This window comes from Pteropus medius, unplaced genomic scaffold (genome assembly GCF_902729225.1).
Source record: "Pteropus medius unplaced genomic scaffold, Ma_sr-lr_union100, whole genome shotgun sequence".
Taxonomy (NCBI): Eukaryota; Metazoa; Chordata; class Mammalia; order Chiroptera; family Pteropodidae; genus Pteropus; species Pteropus medius.
This window is the reverse complement of record NW_024355205.1, coordinates 30,846,781-30,862,761: the sequence shown is the minus strand read 5'-3', so window position 1 is coordinate 30,862,761 and position 15,981 is coordinate 30,846,781. Positions and strand designations below refer to the sequence as shown.

At 43.9% G+C, this 15,981-nt stretch overlaps 2 protein-coding genes across 13 annotated transcripts in view; both read left to right on the top strand.

Annotated features, from left to right (window-relative positions):
- SYNJ1 (synaptojanin 1) overlaps nt 1-3,136 on the top strand; it is a 77,579-nt gene extending 74,443 nt beyond the window's left edge. For all 9 annotated transcript variants that reach the window (XM_039857695.1, XM_039857694.1, XM_039857697.1 and 6 more), the window contains one exon: nt 114-3,136. In XM_039857695.1, the coding sequence (XP_039713629.1) occupies nt 114-926 (813 nt within the window). In that variant the 3' untranslated portion in view covers nt 927-3,136. The remainder of the gene's footprint in view (nt 1-113) is intronic.
- A 3,782-nt stretch (nt 3,137-6,918) lies between these two features.
- On the top strand, nt 6,919-14,548 carry CFAP298 (cilia and flagella associated protein 298). Of its 4 annotated transcripts, none has more exons than XM_039857506.1 (8): nt 6,919-6,987; nt 7,358-7,666; nt 9,773-9,940; nt 11,491-11,558; nt 12,018-12,176; nt 13,033-13,164; nt 13,877-13,972; nt 14,251-14,548. In XM_039857506.1, exons 2-8 carry the CDS (start codon nt 7,528-7,530, stop codon nt 14,359-14,361), a joined length of 873 nt encoding a protein of 290 aa, XP_039713440.1. In that variant the 5' UTR covers nt 6,919-6,987; nt 7,358-7,527; the 3' UTR covers nt 14,362-14,548. The 4 variants fall into 4 exon arrangements, with proteins under 4 accessions (XP_039713440.1, XP_039713439.1, XP_039713441.1 ...); XM_039857505.1 differs by lacking the exon at nt 6,919-6,987 and adding an exon at nt 7,163-7,280; XM_039857507.1 differs by lacking the exon at nt 6,919-6,987 and adding an exon at nt 7,211-7,280 and having other exon boundaries at nt 7,364-7,666.
- Nucleotides 14,549-15,981: the final 1,433 nt, after the last annotated feature.

Sequence of the window (15,981 nt, the reverse complement as noted above, 5' to 3'; positions counted from 1 at the left end):
TGCCACCAAAATGAAGAAAAATTGAGACAGAAAGCAGCAAGCATAGGGAGTATTAAAAATAAATATGTTACTTTAAGTTTCTTTTTTTGATTATTCAGTGCTCTCTTTTCCAGGTAAAAACAAATGGAATCTCTGCTGTCAGACTGGAATCACCATTAAAGAGTGACCCATTTGAAGATCTGTCATTTAATCTGCTTGCTGTATCAAAGGCTCAGTTATCTGTTCAAACGTCACCTGGTCTAACCCCACACCCAAAGGGGTTGATTCAGTTGCCTTCTGCAACACAAAGTAACATTAACGCTTTGAGTTCCGTAAGTTGCATGCCGACATTGCCTCCAGTTCCGGCCCGGAGTAAATCCCAGGAAAATATGCGACGTTCTCCAAACCCGTTTACCATGAGCTTGACCAGCACAAACCCTTTCACTGACAGGACTGCCGCTTCCGGAAACCCATTTAGAGCCAAATCGCAAGAATCAGAAGCAACTTCATGGTTCTCCAAAGAAGAGCCCGTTGCTCACAGTCCTTTCCCTTCTCTGAAGCCTCCTGGTCATACCAATAGCAAGCCTCTGCCTTCACTGGATGGCTTTAAGGACAGTTTTGATCTGCAGGACCAGTCTGCAGCAACAAGTAGCCACCCAAAAGGATGGGTGACCTTCGAGGAAGAAGAGGACTTTGGAGTGAAAGGGAAGTCAAAGTCGGCTTGTCCGGAGTTCCTGGGTAATCAGCCAGGTTCGTCTTCTGGCCCCGACGCCATCTTTGATGATGACTGGAATAAAGGTACAAATGTTTCTTTCTGTGTGTTGCCATCAAGAAGGCCACCTCCACCTCCTGTTCCTCTGCTCCCACCTGGCACTACCCCTCCAGTAGATCCTTTCACCGCTTTGGCGTCTAAGGCATCACCCACACTAGACTTCACAGAAAGATAATGCCATGCAATAGAAAACAGCTGGTTTTCAGTTTTGGCAGGGTAGAGACAAAAGAATTGGGCATTAGTTATTCATTATGTGCAATAGGCATTGTTAAGTGCACTGATGTCGTCATGAAATACCACTATTTAATGTGTACAGAGCTGGACTATGTGTATATTGGAAATAAGGAAAAATCCTCACCATTAACTGGAGTTTTGATATGTTTCTGTTTGGATAACTAAGAGAGTAGTAGCCATAAAAAGTGCTCAAAACTACTTTAGAAAATAGTCGTTATTCAGAAATTCTTTGTTAGTCTTTAAAGGATCTCAAGAAGCCCAAACCACTTCCAGCTGACATTACTGCCAGCCCTTTTGTACTTGTTAACAATTGGTATTTAAAAGTGTTTACCAAAGAGCTGTCAAAGTGATACTGAAACAAAATTTTGAAAGGCGTTGCTTTAAAAAAAAAAAAAGCTCGTATACACACATATGTGCATATATATACACTGACATACTTATAAAACTCATCATTTAAATTCTAGGATATAACTCAAACCAGATTTTCACCTAAAAGTTCTAACAGTTCTCTTTTTAGCATTTCATCATCAAAAGGATGGCTGTAAATGAATGAAATTTGGACATTTCATTCATTTTCTTTCCAAAACGAAAATAAATAACCCTGACTATAGAACCAGAATTTTCACACCCCACCGCTTCAAACGCACACAACACACATCCTTGTTACCCTCTACTCTAGCGCCTCCATGTGCTTCTCTCCGGGAGAAGCTTCTGCAGCTGGAAGCAGCGTATTTTGTGGTCATTGTCATGCAGACGGACGCTCCAACCCTTTCAGAAAAGCGCTGTGGTCTTCTGTGTCGGGAAGGCACATCCCACCAAGTTCAGTGAAAAACATTAGAGCTAAATGTCCTCTCTTCTCTGTAAGTGCAGGTGTTTGTTGCCCATTTCCCTCCACGCTTTTCTATCTGCTGCCTTCACTCTGGAGCTTCGTGAGCAGGGAGAGCAGCAGTCCTCAGAGCCTGGATTGCGGATCCCTAGAGGTGTGCTGTCTCCCCTTAAGAGGCCACATACCACATCTCTGATGCTGCTTTAAGTTCTCGGAGCCCACACCTCAGATTAGCTATGGATTCTGTCTCCTGCACTGCCAATAGACAACTGATCCTGCTTTTGTTTTATGAAGTACACAGAATTTTTACAGAATGTAGAATTTTGATATCATTAAGTAATCCCAATCAGAAAACTCCTTGAGCAGTTATTTTGTTGTCAGTTTAAGTTAAAATCATCTTTACCCACTAAGACTTGTACTAACATTCCTTTTATATAAAAAGTTGTATGTGTCCACCTAAATTCCGTTGTCCACATTTAACCTTCAAAGATGTGTATTGGGGGAATATCAGAAAATAGAGCTCATGGCTAAGAATATGTAAAGTGGAAAAGCACAGCAAACTGCATTGCACTTAACCACATACAGCAAATCTATTAGGAAAAAAAGTACTTTTCTAAATGCTCAGATGTTATCAAAATACTATATTTATAGAAGTAATCCTCTCTCTGTTAACAGCCAGGATTTGCTGTTAGAAATAACTCTTGTGAGTTTTATATTGTGCTTTTTGGGGGGTTCTAATCATTTCAGCATTGGTATATTTTAAACAGCAGTATTACTATTAGCGGTGTGCTTCAGAATGTGAATTAACTTGTTGAAACTGTGGCTTTAACATCTGTGTGACTAGTGTATTTGATATTCACGCTCCATTAGCAAAATAATTCATTATAAACTCCACTAGTGCAGATTGCAGTTCTGTGAGCAATGTTCCCTATTGAATATAAACTACTGTCTAAAATATACATATCATGCAGCAGCTCGGCCTTTATCAGGAAAATTATATTTGGCAAGTTGCTGAAAGTGCACAAGCTCTGAAAGTTAAAGGTATGCTGCAGATAACTAGCCATTATCCTGTGTATTATTAAAATATTTACCAGTTCTGTTAAAAGCAGAGCAGAAATTAGACACTAAGAATCTTTGTGAATTCTTTGTTCTCTATAGTAGATTGCTGTTTATATGTAAGAATTTTATTGCTTATGTGGCATACAATATTTATAACTATATACTTTATAGAAGTACAGTATTAAAGTTAGTGAAATACAAACATTCTGTACATATCCCGTGAAATGTGCTGTCATATGAAATAAATATACCTGTCTTTACCATATCGACTACTTTGCTCAAAAGAGAAGAATTTTTCTCAGCCATTTTCCTTGAACTTTACATATAAGTGTAGTCACATTTGGAGATTAACTCTTATTGTCAAATTAGGTATTTTAATTCAAGATCTCATTTTCATCCATTTCACTTCTCCATATAACACCTACTCTAAAAGTAAGAAGAAACATATTCGGAGATTCCTAATCATCAAGAAGCATTTATTCTGTAAGGGAAGCCTTCATTCAAAATCGCGTTGGCTTGAATATAACACGTGAGGCATGACTGATGAACAACCCGGGGGGCGGTGCAGAGGGAAAACAGGCATACGGACAGCCAGGCCAAAGAAGAGGTGGGCTAACGAGACCCAAGGTAAGAGGCCAAAGCTACTAGTTCCTATAAGTATTGCCCTTTGTCAGTCTTATGTGATTGCTATTCAAAACAATTACCTTGATTTGTGAATAGTTGAATTAGGTTGGTTAACCTCCGATTAAGAAGTTATAGATACAGAATAATAGGTTTTAATTTTTTTTTTTTTTTTAGTTTTAAGATAATTGTAGATTTATATGCAATTGTAAGAAATGATAATACACAAGAGATCTCACTTACCCTTTATCCAGTTTAACCAGTGGTAACATTTTGCAGAACTATAGCACAGTACCATAACTGGGACATGAACATTGATACAAAACATTTCCATCACTGTGAAGACCCCTCGTGTTGCCCTTTTGTCCCATCCCCCTTTCCCTTGCCCTTAACTTCTGGCAACCACTAATTTATTCTCCATTTCTATTATTTTGCCTCTTCAAGAATGTTATGTAAATGGAACCATATGGTATATAACCTTTTAGAACTGGCCTTTTCTATTCAGCGTAATTCTCTGGAGATTCATCCAGATGTGTACATCAATAGTTCGTTCCTTTTCATTGCTAAATAGTATTCCATGGTATGGATATACCATGGCTAGTTTAACCATTCAGCCACCCATTGAAGGAATCAGGGTTTTTCCCAGTTAGGAGCTATTCTAAATAAATAAAGCTGCTATAAATATTCATGTTCAGGTTTTTGTGTGAACCTAAGTTTTCATTTCTCTGGAATAAATGCCCAGGAGTACAATTGCTGGGTCATGAGGTAGTTGCATGCTCGGATTTTTAAAAAACTGACAAACTCTTCCAGAATGACTGTATCATTTTACATTCCCATCAGCAATTTATGAGTGATTCAGTTTCTTCACATCCTTGCTTGCATTTGCTGTTGTCACTTTTTTATTTTAGCCATTTTAGTAGGGGATATTTCATTATGGCTTTAATTTGTGTTTCCTTAATAGCTAATGATGGTGAACATCTTCATGTGTTTATTTGCCATCTGATATCTTTAGTGAATATATATTCGTGTCCTTTGCTCATTTTCTAAATTGATTCTTTTTTTTTTTTACTGTTGTATTTTGAGGGTTCTTTATATATTCTGCATACTCATCCTTTATTGGATATGTGGTTTGCAAAGATTTCTCTGAGTCTGTAGCTTAGCTTTTTATCTTCTTCACACGATGCATGCCAGATCCTGAGCTCTGCAGGTCGACAAACTACAGCATGGGCGATCGACACAGGATAACCAGACTCTTAAAAAAAAACAAACTGATGTACGAATCAAAATGCCAATTTATTGATGTTAGAAAAATAAGTCTGACCACATCAAGGTTTAACAACCATGTAGAAAAACAGGAACTCATATACTTGGTGAAAGGGTAAATTGGCACATCGAGTCTAGAGAACAATTTAACAACATCCAGTAAAGTTCATATGCTCTATCAAAAGAAATTTGACTTGTAGAAAAACTAGTACATGTGGAATAGGACATGCATTGTTTGTAATGGTGAAAACTAGAAAAAAATATCAACAGGGGAATGGAGTGACATCTTTATACAGTGGACTACTATACAGCAGCGGAAGTGAATGAAATATTAGTAAATCTCACTATGGAGCCATAAAACAAGTTACAAAATAATACAGTATGATACAATTTATATAAAATTTAAAATATGCAAAACAGTACTCTATAGGGATATATACATGTGTTACTAGAATAAAAACACAATGGGAATGATAAATTGAGGATAGCAGTTACCTCTGGGAAGAGAGAGGAACGGGTTCAGAGAGAGAAATGTGGGAATTTTAACTATCTCTAATGTGTTAGGACTTAATAGAAAAAAAAAATTCAATAGAGTAAAAATGTGCTCTTTTCCTTCCTGTCTGATATCTAGCTACCGTTGTAAATGACCCATTAATTATCTGGACCAGAGTATTCATCACTAATGGATTGCTTCAACAGATACCAATGGTCATAAGATGACCTTCACCTTAGGAAGGCAACAGTACCGAAAATATTCAGAGAAAATTAGCCAAAAAGCTCAATACCACACAGATGTTATCTTTGACTTCAAATTCAGAACCCACTTGGGTAATGGTGAGACAACAGGCTTTGCCATGATTGGTGATTACTTAAATCACACTGAGAAAAAGCTCCACACACATTTGTAAAACATGGCCCATAAGGAGAAGAAAAAGATGATTAGAGAAAACTGATAGAGATGCAATAAAAGAATAACGTTAGAAGTACTACAAAGGCAAATATCAATGCTAATGAAGGTTAATAATGCTGCAAGGGCTTGGTCTGTGGCGATTTGGCAGATTTTCCACCAGGTGATTAATAAACTACATATTTAAACAAAACTGGATGGCCAGTACATGGGTTTTCTATACTTTTCATTAATATTGTATTATTTTAAAGTATACCAAGAGACCCTGTAATATGTTTGTGGATAAATGGTTCTAATTAAATGTCTATACTGTGAACCAAGTTTTAAGCAGGAGTTGGCTTGACAAATATGCAATTGTATTCAAGAGCAATAAGGGATAACCTCATGGCCAGCAGTCAGGAGCTAAGAGAACCAGTAGGCCTCTTTAGCCATCTGGGGAGAGAGGCGTTTGTGGATCTGAACAGTATTACATGTTCCAGGGTCTGGGTTATCAATGCCCCAGTAGGAGAGATGAAAACACATCTCTCCCTGGACTCCACTTCCCTTCTATGCAGTGTTAACAGCCTTCATGTGAGGCCCTGGATTGGTTTGGGACATTTCCAGGCCTACTGTCATTTTCTCCACTCTGTCCCAAGAAACCCAGGGATGCAGTTTCAATGGAGAGAGCCAACGTTTCAGGAATACAAAGTGGCTTGTAATATTCAAATCAATTCATATTCGGCAATGGCCCTTTCAAAGAGACAACCAGGAGTAGAGCCTTGCACTATCTCAGCTTTACTAGCGCCCCGTTATTGAGGGCTCAGTGCAAACGTTACCCACCCCTTAAGGCATTCCTGGACTATCCAATCCAAAAAGCCACTCGCCTTGTTATATTTTCTTTATATCTCTATTTAAATGTACGTTTATTTTTGTTTTCTCATTGTCACACACTGAATATAAGCTCCATGACAAAAGCGACCCAGGATCTGTCCCCGTGTCACCAGCGCCTAGAAGAAACAGCGTCTGATCCGATTCCTGTTCAGTAAGAATTTGAATAGTGACTGGCTGGAGTTTGCGGAGGGTCGCTCAGGCGGCAGCCGCTCGAGCCACCCAGAAATGCGAAACCGAATCAACCCGCACATAGGAGTGCGGCCACTTTCTCTGGCCCCACGGAGCTGAACACTAAAGCAGCGCGGACTGCAGGAGTCAGGGATCCGAGCTCCCCACCCCAAACTTTTCCAGACCGGAAGCAGCGGGAGGCGTTTCCGGAGGTGGAGACAGCTGGCTGCGGAAACGCCGCTGAGACTGGCAGCGGTGGTGGGGACGTTGCCACGGGGCTCAGTGCCTGTGAGTGCTCACCACCCCACTAGTTCCCGACCTCGCAGCCTCCCTCCCAGCCCACCCATCTCCCCGGGGTGGAATCTCGGGCCCCAGGCGAGTCGGCTGGGTGTTCCGCGCTCCCCTCCGACGGCTTGGTCTGTGTTTGAGGGTTGCCCTGACAACAGTTATTTCCGGGGGCGGGACTGGGTGAATCCCTGGGGCAGGCGCGGGAGGAGACTGGCTGCTCGTTTCTCGAAAGCACCTGTTTGTTTCTCGACAGCACCTGCTTCTGGGAGTGGGTTGCCAAGTCTACGCGTACGGTAGGTTAACCCCGTCCCCTCAGATTTGGACCCCCGAGCTGGCGGCCCCTCTGATTCTCTTTCTTTGTTGCTCCTAGCAACAGGTACTTCCGGGAGCGAGTGCCGTTTCCCTCGCACCGCAGGCGCTGGAGCCGTGGGTTCCGGCCTCTAAAGAGCGGTTGTCCGTCGTGGCTGCTGGCCCCTCGAGTTCCCACGGGCCGCGCATCCCGGGCCTTCTCGCCTCCTCGGCGGGGCCTCTGGTGCCGCCATGGTTCTGCTGCACGTGAAGCGGGGCGACGAGAGCCAGTTTTTGCTTCAGGCGCCGGGGAGCACGGAGCTGGAGGAGCTCACGGTGCAGGTGGCCCAGATCTACAACGCGCGGCTCAAGGTGCAGCGCCTGTGTTCAGGTGGGCCCCGAGGCGCGGCGAGTCTGCGGGCCGGGTCTGTGGGGCCCGAGCCAGGGCAGGGTGGGCTCCTGGGCCGCGCAGGGCCCCGGAGGGAGAAGAAACGGGCCATTTGGGACTGAGGGAGTTGGGCAGACCCACAAGGCCTTCTCCGGCCGTCTGGGGGCGAGGGTCAAGTGTGCGAATATTTGTGAAGACGTGCAGTAGCAGGGCTTGAAATGGGACACCGTGGTTCACCAGAGATGCACAAAGAGCCTGCTCACAGGAGAGCCGCGAGAGAGGCCAAGTGCGCGCCCAAGTGGCTCGGAGCCAGGATTGGGGGGCTGGGAGGAACACACTCGAAATAGACGGGTAGGGAGGGAAGAGCACCGGGAGGGAGCCGAAAGACTGGGCCGAAGAGCAGGTGTAGTGGAATTCAACAAATGTGAGATGGGGAGCGATCGCTGGCCGTTTTTAAAAGGTGAATTCACTCTTTGGACACTTCCGACGGAGAGCTGTAACGGTGAACCACCCAGCTATGGGACGGCCCCTCAAGGCTGAGAAGACAGTAACGAGCCTTGGTGACCTTCCTCTCCAGGAAACACAGCCCTGTTTCTCAGAGTACAGCATTTTGGTCACCCTATTCTCAGCACTCGAGAGCAGGGCTGTCCAAGGACATTTACCATCGCGATGGGAGTGTCCCGTGTTTGTGCTATCCAGTAAGGTATCCACTAGCCACATGCGGCCGGTGAGCATTTGAAATACGGCTAATGCAGCCCAGGAACTGCATTTTTAATTTTTCGTTTCATTTTAATTACATTTAGTCAAGCGCAGCTAGTATCTACCTCATTAGACAGCACAGAACTTGACATGATGATACTCCAGATATAGTCTAGGATTTTGAGTGTTTTTATAATTCTAATGTGATTTTTGTACCATGGAGAACTTCTTAACGGTCGTGGTTTTACCTTTATGAGGCAGACATATAGTTTCTTAGTTACAGTTTCTTAGTACTGATTCCAAAACAAGCTTAATATTAAATGTTATTTTAAAATTAAAACATTTAGGGAGAAAAGCGACTCAACTTATTTTTATAAAATTATCAGTTGAAAATATGCCAAATGTTCAGTCACGTTAGTGAACTTGGAATTCATAAATTTATTCTATAGTCGCCATTGTCAGCTGCGGTTCAGACAGGCCCCAGGGCTCTGCCAGATGAAAACAAGGATGAAGGAGACCAGCCGCTTGGCTCCCAGAGGCTTGGAGTCTGCTGGGGAGAACTCCATTCAGTCACACTGCTTCATAGCACTGTATTCACAGGCGACCTGGTGTCCTCACCGCATTATAGGAAGACGCAGATCCCCTCTTATTGTTAAGGAAGAAAGGGAAAGAGGGAGAGAGAGAGGAAGGAAAAAAGGAAGGAAGGAAATTTTGTGAGGTTAAAATGTGAACTGGATTTGGGGTGAATATATACGGAATAGAAAAAAATATAGAGCCATGCATTCGAATGGTGAATATGATACTAGAAAAACCAAGGGCTTGTCCTGTCTCTGCCACTTCTGAGGGGTGTGAGCTGCCTGAAATCCTCCCCACTAATTGGATTTACACAAATTATTTATAAAATATTTAAAGTTTTGTCGAAAGTGGTAGCAGTGTGACCTGAGCAAGCCTCAGATGAAATGGCTGTAATAAGGGAAGATGGTTGTTGATAACTGTCTCCCTTACCTCACAAGGTTAAGTTAACTAAGATGATCTATGTGAATGCACTTGGAAAGCTGTAAAGCCCTATGTGGATATGTATTCAGACTTGCAATGAATTTAGTCTGTGCCTCCGGAGTGCCAGGAAGTACAACAGCACAGCAGATTAGAGCTGGGAATCTGCAGCCCAGCCGTTTGTGAGTGGGCAAGCTCCTAAACCCTCTGTGCTTCTGTTGACCTAGGACGGATAGGCGACCGTTTGTCAAAGGTCAAGGACAGGGCTGGCACACAGCAAGTGTTACTTTTTATTAAATAAAATCGTGAGCTGATGGGCCAGACTCCTGACCTCTAAGGAGCATACATTCCAATGAGGTAGAAGGTGTTAGGATGATGATTGTAATGCATATTGTCTAACTTTCTCTTATTTTCAAGAAATGGAAGAATTGGCAGAACATGGCGTGTTTCTTCCTCCTAATATGCAAGGACTGACTGATGACCAGATTGAAGAACTGAAACTAAGGGATGAATGGGGTGAAAAGTGTATACCCAGTGGAGGTTCACTATTTAAAAAGGATGATGTTGGACGAAGGAATGGACAAGGTAATCCCACATTTTTCTCCTCTGTGCCCACCTGAACATAGCAGCAAGTATGAAAGCGGTTCTTTCAGTTAAAAACTGATATCGGTATTTCTGTACGGACTTACAAAGTACTGCACCGTGTGACTCCCCGCAGTAAAACACCAATCCAGAATGACGTAGGCGGATAAAGGAAGCGTCTGTTTTCTCTCTCTTACTAAGATACGCTTTTAAATATATCAGGTAAACCATATGAAATTAGGTCACAAATGGCTGAAAACTGGCAATTCCATGTGGTTCGACCTAAGGGGAGGATTATCATTGGAAACTTCTTGAAGGTTGCGTTTTGTTACAGTTTGCAGATACTAGGGTTTCTTCACGATTCTGTGTGAAAGAAAGAAATGAATATTGTCAGCACGAGGGTCTCCAGTTGAATTGAGTACATGCTTCTCTTTGGCACAAAGCACCTCAGTACATGTCCCAGCATCGAAGAAATGGTTCTTCTTTTAGTATATGGTTGATCGTGTGGAATTTGAAGGGAAAAGGGATGATAACTCATTTTGATAACTCGTCCCTTTTAACCTGCATCGAGAGCTCCATTTAAAAGAACATAATTGATCATTTAACAAACGCCTAAGTATCGCCTACGCACCTAACACATTTCTTTTGTTAGAAGCAAAAGAAATTCAGAAGTGTCCCTACGAGGTCTTTACATGCCCCAAATATGTATATATGTTTTTAAATATTGGGGATAATTGGAATTTTTAGTATTATTTCTATTGATTTTTTACCTGGAATATGGTTAGCTGTCTTCCACATCTTTTCACACGTAAACTCATTCTCAATTTGGAGAGATTCTTTGCTTTTTAGAAGGAATTGCATCAATGAAAAAAATCTATATATCTCATAAGATCCAGTTAACAGTTCATTATTCATCTTTAAACCAATTGTCTTAACCATTACTATTCTAATAGTTTTATATTTCTAGTATTTTCAATGTCTAATTAATACTATTCTTAAGAATATAAGGTTCGAACTTGCCCCATCACCCTTAGATTGGGACATTCCATTTCCATTGTTTTTGCTTCTAAACGTTCAAGTTAATGATTTTTCTTGTTTAGGGGTGGGCAAACTATGGGCCACGAGCCAAGTTTGGCCATTGCCTATTTTTGTAAAGAAAGTTTATTAGAATGCAGCCACCCCATTCAGCTATGTATTATCTATGGCTGCTTTTATGCTGCCGTGACAGTTGAGTAGCTGCAAGAGCGACTGTGTAACCTGCAAAAGTTAAACTGGCCCTTCACATAAGGTTTGCCAACCCTTATCTGTCCCATGACACGTATTCCTGTTCTTTGTGGCCTTTGCCACTTTGCGTACAGCGCTCTCCAGGTCTCTGCTCTCCTGAAGAGATGTTTCCGTAACTTGTCACGGCCAGCTTTCTGTGTCTCCACCTACATTCCATTCCTGTACTTCCTCTCATTTCCCTGACTCCCCGACTCAGAGGAGGTCGGGATATTTAAGAAGAATTTGAAAGACAGCTGTCTCTCTCCCTCTTCCCTTTCTTATTTTTAAAGCTCCAAACGAAAAAATGAAGCAAGTTTTAAAGAAGACGATAGAAGAAGCCAAAGCCATAATATCTAAGGTTAGATTTTAAATCATACTCTGTAGCTTGTCTTTTGAAATACAAACTCCAGTTTTGGCCTTTAGAGTTACCTGCGGACCAGCCTTTCCTTTCCTTTTTTTAAGCCCTCCAGAGAGCAGGGAAGCAAGCGTGTTCGGGGCAGGGCTTAGCTTTTCTTCCCAGTTCCCACAGCTCAGACAAAAAATGTTATTGGCTCGCGTAAATGTGATTCACGTGATATAAATACGAACTGATGCATTTGTGATTTTGTTTCCTTTACCTTTTTGAAGAACTTGAGGAAATGAAAGGCTGTGGTGGATGTGGCTCAGCCCAAGGTAGACGGTAGTCACTTTGGTACCAGCGCTGTGTGATCCTTTCTGCGGCTCTGGCAATACCTGTCAAGGGTCTTGTACAGAACTTGGTGAATATTCGTCGAGTTGATCAGTAGCATTGTAGATAACGATGCCGGCCCTCTTTCAGAAACAAGTGGAAGCCAGCGTCTGTGTTACCATGGAAATGGTGAAGGATGCCTTGGACCAGCTCCGAGGGGCAGTGATGATCGTTTATCCCATGGGCTTGCCGCCTTACGATCCAATCCGGATGGAATTTGAAAACAAGGAAGACTTGTCAGGAACCCAGGTATGTGGCTCTTACATCCTGTCAGGTGAGTTCACACACCGCCCGCCCCAAAGAGCAGAAGCCCCTCAGATCGGAGCCTCCTCTTTGGGTGTAGTTTTTTGCTTCGTACACAGCTTTCCATTCCATCCTGCCGCGTGATGTGGAGTGGGGGACGAGGACCCGAGGGGGCGGAGGACCTGAGGAGGCGGAGCTCACGGTTGAGGGTGGCCCTCAGAGCAGCGGGAGGGAAGGTTCGCGAGGCTGCCCATCCAGAGTATCTGAAAACACTGCCTTTTTTTTGAGGGTGGGGTGGGGCATTAGAAAGCCAGAAACCTAATTTGTGCCTGTTTCTACCCAAATGCATTGGTCCCTTTGCATGGAGTTTTGTGTTCTAGCCTTACCCCTTGCTTCATGTTATTTTCTACCTTTATGTTTCATTTTCCTTTGTCTGTCTCATTTATTCTCCATCCTATCAGACAGTATCTGTTCCTCTGAGCCATCTCAAACAGGTGGCATATGCAGAGGCAAACAGCCCCATTATGTCTGTTTTTAAAAACCCAGCAGGATCCCAGTATTCTCAAAATCCAGCTAAGAGGGACCTTATAGTATGGATGAGGATGCAAAGGAGATAGGGTACTCCCCACTTCCCAGAGCAAGAAGTCCACTGAGTCAGGGCATGAGTTGAAACTTATGGGAAGGTACTAAAATGAAGGGGACCTTTGAGTAAGTGGGGGAGTTAGTGCTGCCCCTGGGGGCCTCCATGAGGCCAGGGGCGGGCGAGGTTCCCGAAGCCTCGCCCACCAGGATCCGCACACCCGGGTAGGGCCACCGTTGCTGTGTCTGATGACCTTAAAGTGGGTTGTCACCACGGCCCCAGGCAGCGCTCAGTGTCATTGAGGAGTCAGAGGCCCAGCTGTGGTGGGCAGCCAAGGAGTTAAGAAGAACAAAGAAGCTTTCGGACTATGTGGGCAAAAATGAAAAAACCAAAATTATTGTCAAGATTCAGCAAGTAAGTACTTTTGCTTTAATATGTCACTATTTTATTTACTTTCAAACTAATAAAAATGTACAGCACATCTGAAAGATTTTAAGTTCCTTGTGCAAATACTTTAATCCTATTGGTCCAGACTTAACACTGTCCTCTTATGCACCAACTGAAGCTGGAAGAAAATATGGATTGATTGGCAATATCTGGAGTTTGTTTTAATTGGGGGAGGGGGGTGCCATGCTAATTTCAACATTAAAAAATAGGGCTACAAGTAAATAAAAATATTTTTTGATTTCAAGTTTTTCAAAGTGCGGGTACTCCATGAACGAGGAGGGAGGTGAGAGGGTGTACGGGTACACCGCGAGCTGTGCGCCCCACGGCTGCTTCGGCCGTGTGCGCTCTTCCAAATCACTGCTGTCCCGTCTGGGGGATGCAGGGTCCCCCACGATGACCCCTGTCCCTTCCCCACTGGGCCTGCAGTGGCTGCCTTGGGAATGGCCGTGACAGGGTGGTATTGCGCAGCCTCTGGTCTCCATCCGCCATGAGGGCCTAGGGCGAGGGGCTGCTGAAGACCAGGTGTCCCCCTGACGATCCGCTTTGGATGGTCGGAAATGGATGGCCTTTTTGTCTTCAGCAGTTAGCAGAGGTGGTCGCAACACATTCACTGTAACTTCCTGGGTTGTCCCCGTGAGAATGCCTTAATCCGCCATGTGCTCTTCCCTCATCTCTGCAGAGGGGACAAGGAGCTCCAGCCCGAGAACCTATTATTAGCAGTGAGGAGCAGAAACAGCTGATGCTGTATTATCACAGAAGACAGGAGGAACTCAAGGTAACAGCTGGCATCTGGGGCATTCGCCCCCTCACCTTACTGAGGGGCCTGGACAGTTGCGGGGAGGTGACTGCTGCAGGATGTGGCGGGGGCTTTGTAGGGCTTCAGCCTCTCCAGGCTGCAGGTGCCCTGCCAGGCCCACCCCCCATGCGTCAGAGTCTGGAAGTGTCCTGCTTCTGGGGAGGGGGAGGAGGAGGCTGCTCGTGGGTTCTTCCTCCAGCCTCTTTATGTTGCAAAATCTCGAATCACCTTCCTGAGTAAAACGTATTTATTTCCAGAAATTGGAAGAAAATGATGACGACTCCTGTTTAAATTCTCCGTGGGCAGATAACACTGCTTTGAAAAGACATTTTCATGGAGTAAAAGACATAAAGTGGAGGCCAAGATGAAGGTCGCCAGTTGATGAAGCTTTCAGAAATATTAGCTTGCTTCTCCTTAGGCAAAATAACAACAACTAAAAGAGATTCCCATAACCTCCTGCAAAAGGTGTTGACATTTCTAGTTTTTCTTTTAGTTTGAATTTTTACAATAGAAGTTATTAAAGGTTCTGGAACTTAAATACATTCTCAAAAAAGAGTGCCTAAATTATATTTATTTAAGGACTTTAGTATTTGAGGTTCTTTGACAAAATACTAAGGATTTAATTACTTACGAACATTTTTTTTTTCTTTCTGATTTCTTTCATTCTCATGAACCTGTCGAATACGAGGAAATCGAAAGTACCTTTTCCTTCTCTGTCAAGTATCCGATGTGAGGCTTAACCGTCAGTGGCCACTAGAGGCCGCCTGTCACTTACTCGTTGCATGTTTTCTTGGGCCCTCTTTGTAGATCTGTGGAAGGCGGGTTCTCAATCTCTTCTGTTAATCTCCTTTGAGAGAAGCCTAATCCCACAGGAGGGTATAACTGTAGCCTGCATCTCCCAGCTGCAAAGGTGAAGTTTACCTCCTAGCGATGCCCGACCGGCCTAGGAAGTTGGGTAGTCAATCTAGTCTAACCTTAAAACAACAAATTCTGTAGTTTCTGGGTTTTTCCTGAAAATGAATTTAGGTCCTGGTAACAGGTGCTTCTCCCTTGTGGGCTCAGCCTGCAGAGCGTAGGATGCTCAGTTTCTACTGAGACTGTCAGGTGGCATCAGGCTCAGTGACCATCTGGCCACTGAATACACTGGTCACTCATCATGACTGGTTTTCTAGGACACCTTTAATTTTAAATATCCCAACTCATCCCCACAAACCCTGACACTTCAGCAGCTCAAGTGCCTCTCAGACTTTGGCCTAGAAATCTTCTCCTGCTTGACTTTTAGTCTGTAGGACAGTGTTCCCCTAGGTGGCGGACATGCGGCATGCTCGCCCAAGAAGAAGTGAAGTGATCGGCCTCCTGTGCCCACCGCCCCTCCTTCCTCGTACGCTCCCAACAGCCACAAAGATGGAGGCAGGGTGGGTACTGGTTCCACCTGCCGGGAGGCAGCCTGTCCCTGGGGTGTGGGGCCAGACAGCCACCTGGTTCCCAGAACTTGTAGGGGCTGGAGACGTGCCCCGTCTCTCTCTGCCCATCCCCATGGGCCAGAGGAAATGGAAGTTGGGACACAGCAGCAAGACTCACTGAGACTAGTCCCCTGCCTCAAGGGGAAGACTCGGGCTCCCGGCAGAGACTGGTCCCTCTGGAGAGCGGTCCCCCAAGCAACCTACGTAGGTCCTCCTAGAACCGTCCGCCACCTCCCCACCATCCCCACCAAGTTATTAGGGTAGCTGCCTCTCGGTTTCTAAAGTGGGTTGTAGCCGATTATATGTCTTGAGGATACCTTACTCTTGGTTCATTGTCAAATTGTATGAAATCAAATTCACATCTATCTTTCTGACTGTCATTATAATTTCATTATAATTTTCATAATTTCATCAAAAACTGCCCTTAGATGATGTAAAGATCCTTTGATTGAAGAGCATCTTGGCTTTGTCAGTGTATAGTTTATATGCACCACATCCATGCCAGACTTGCAAAAAATGTTAAAC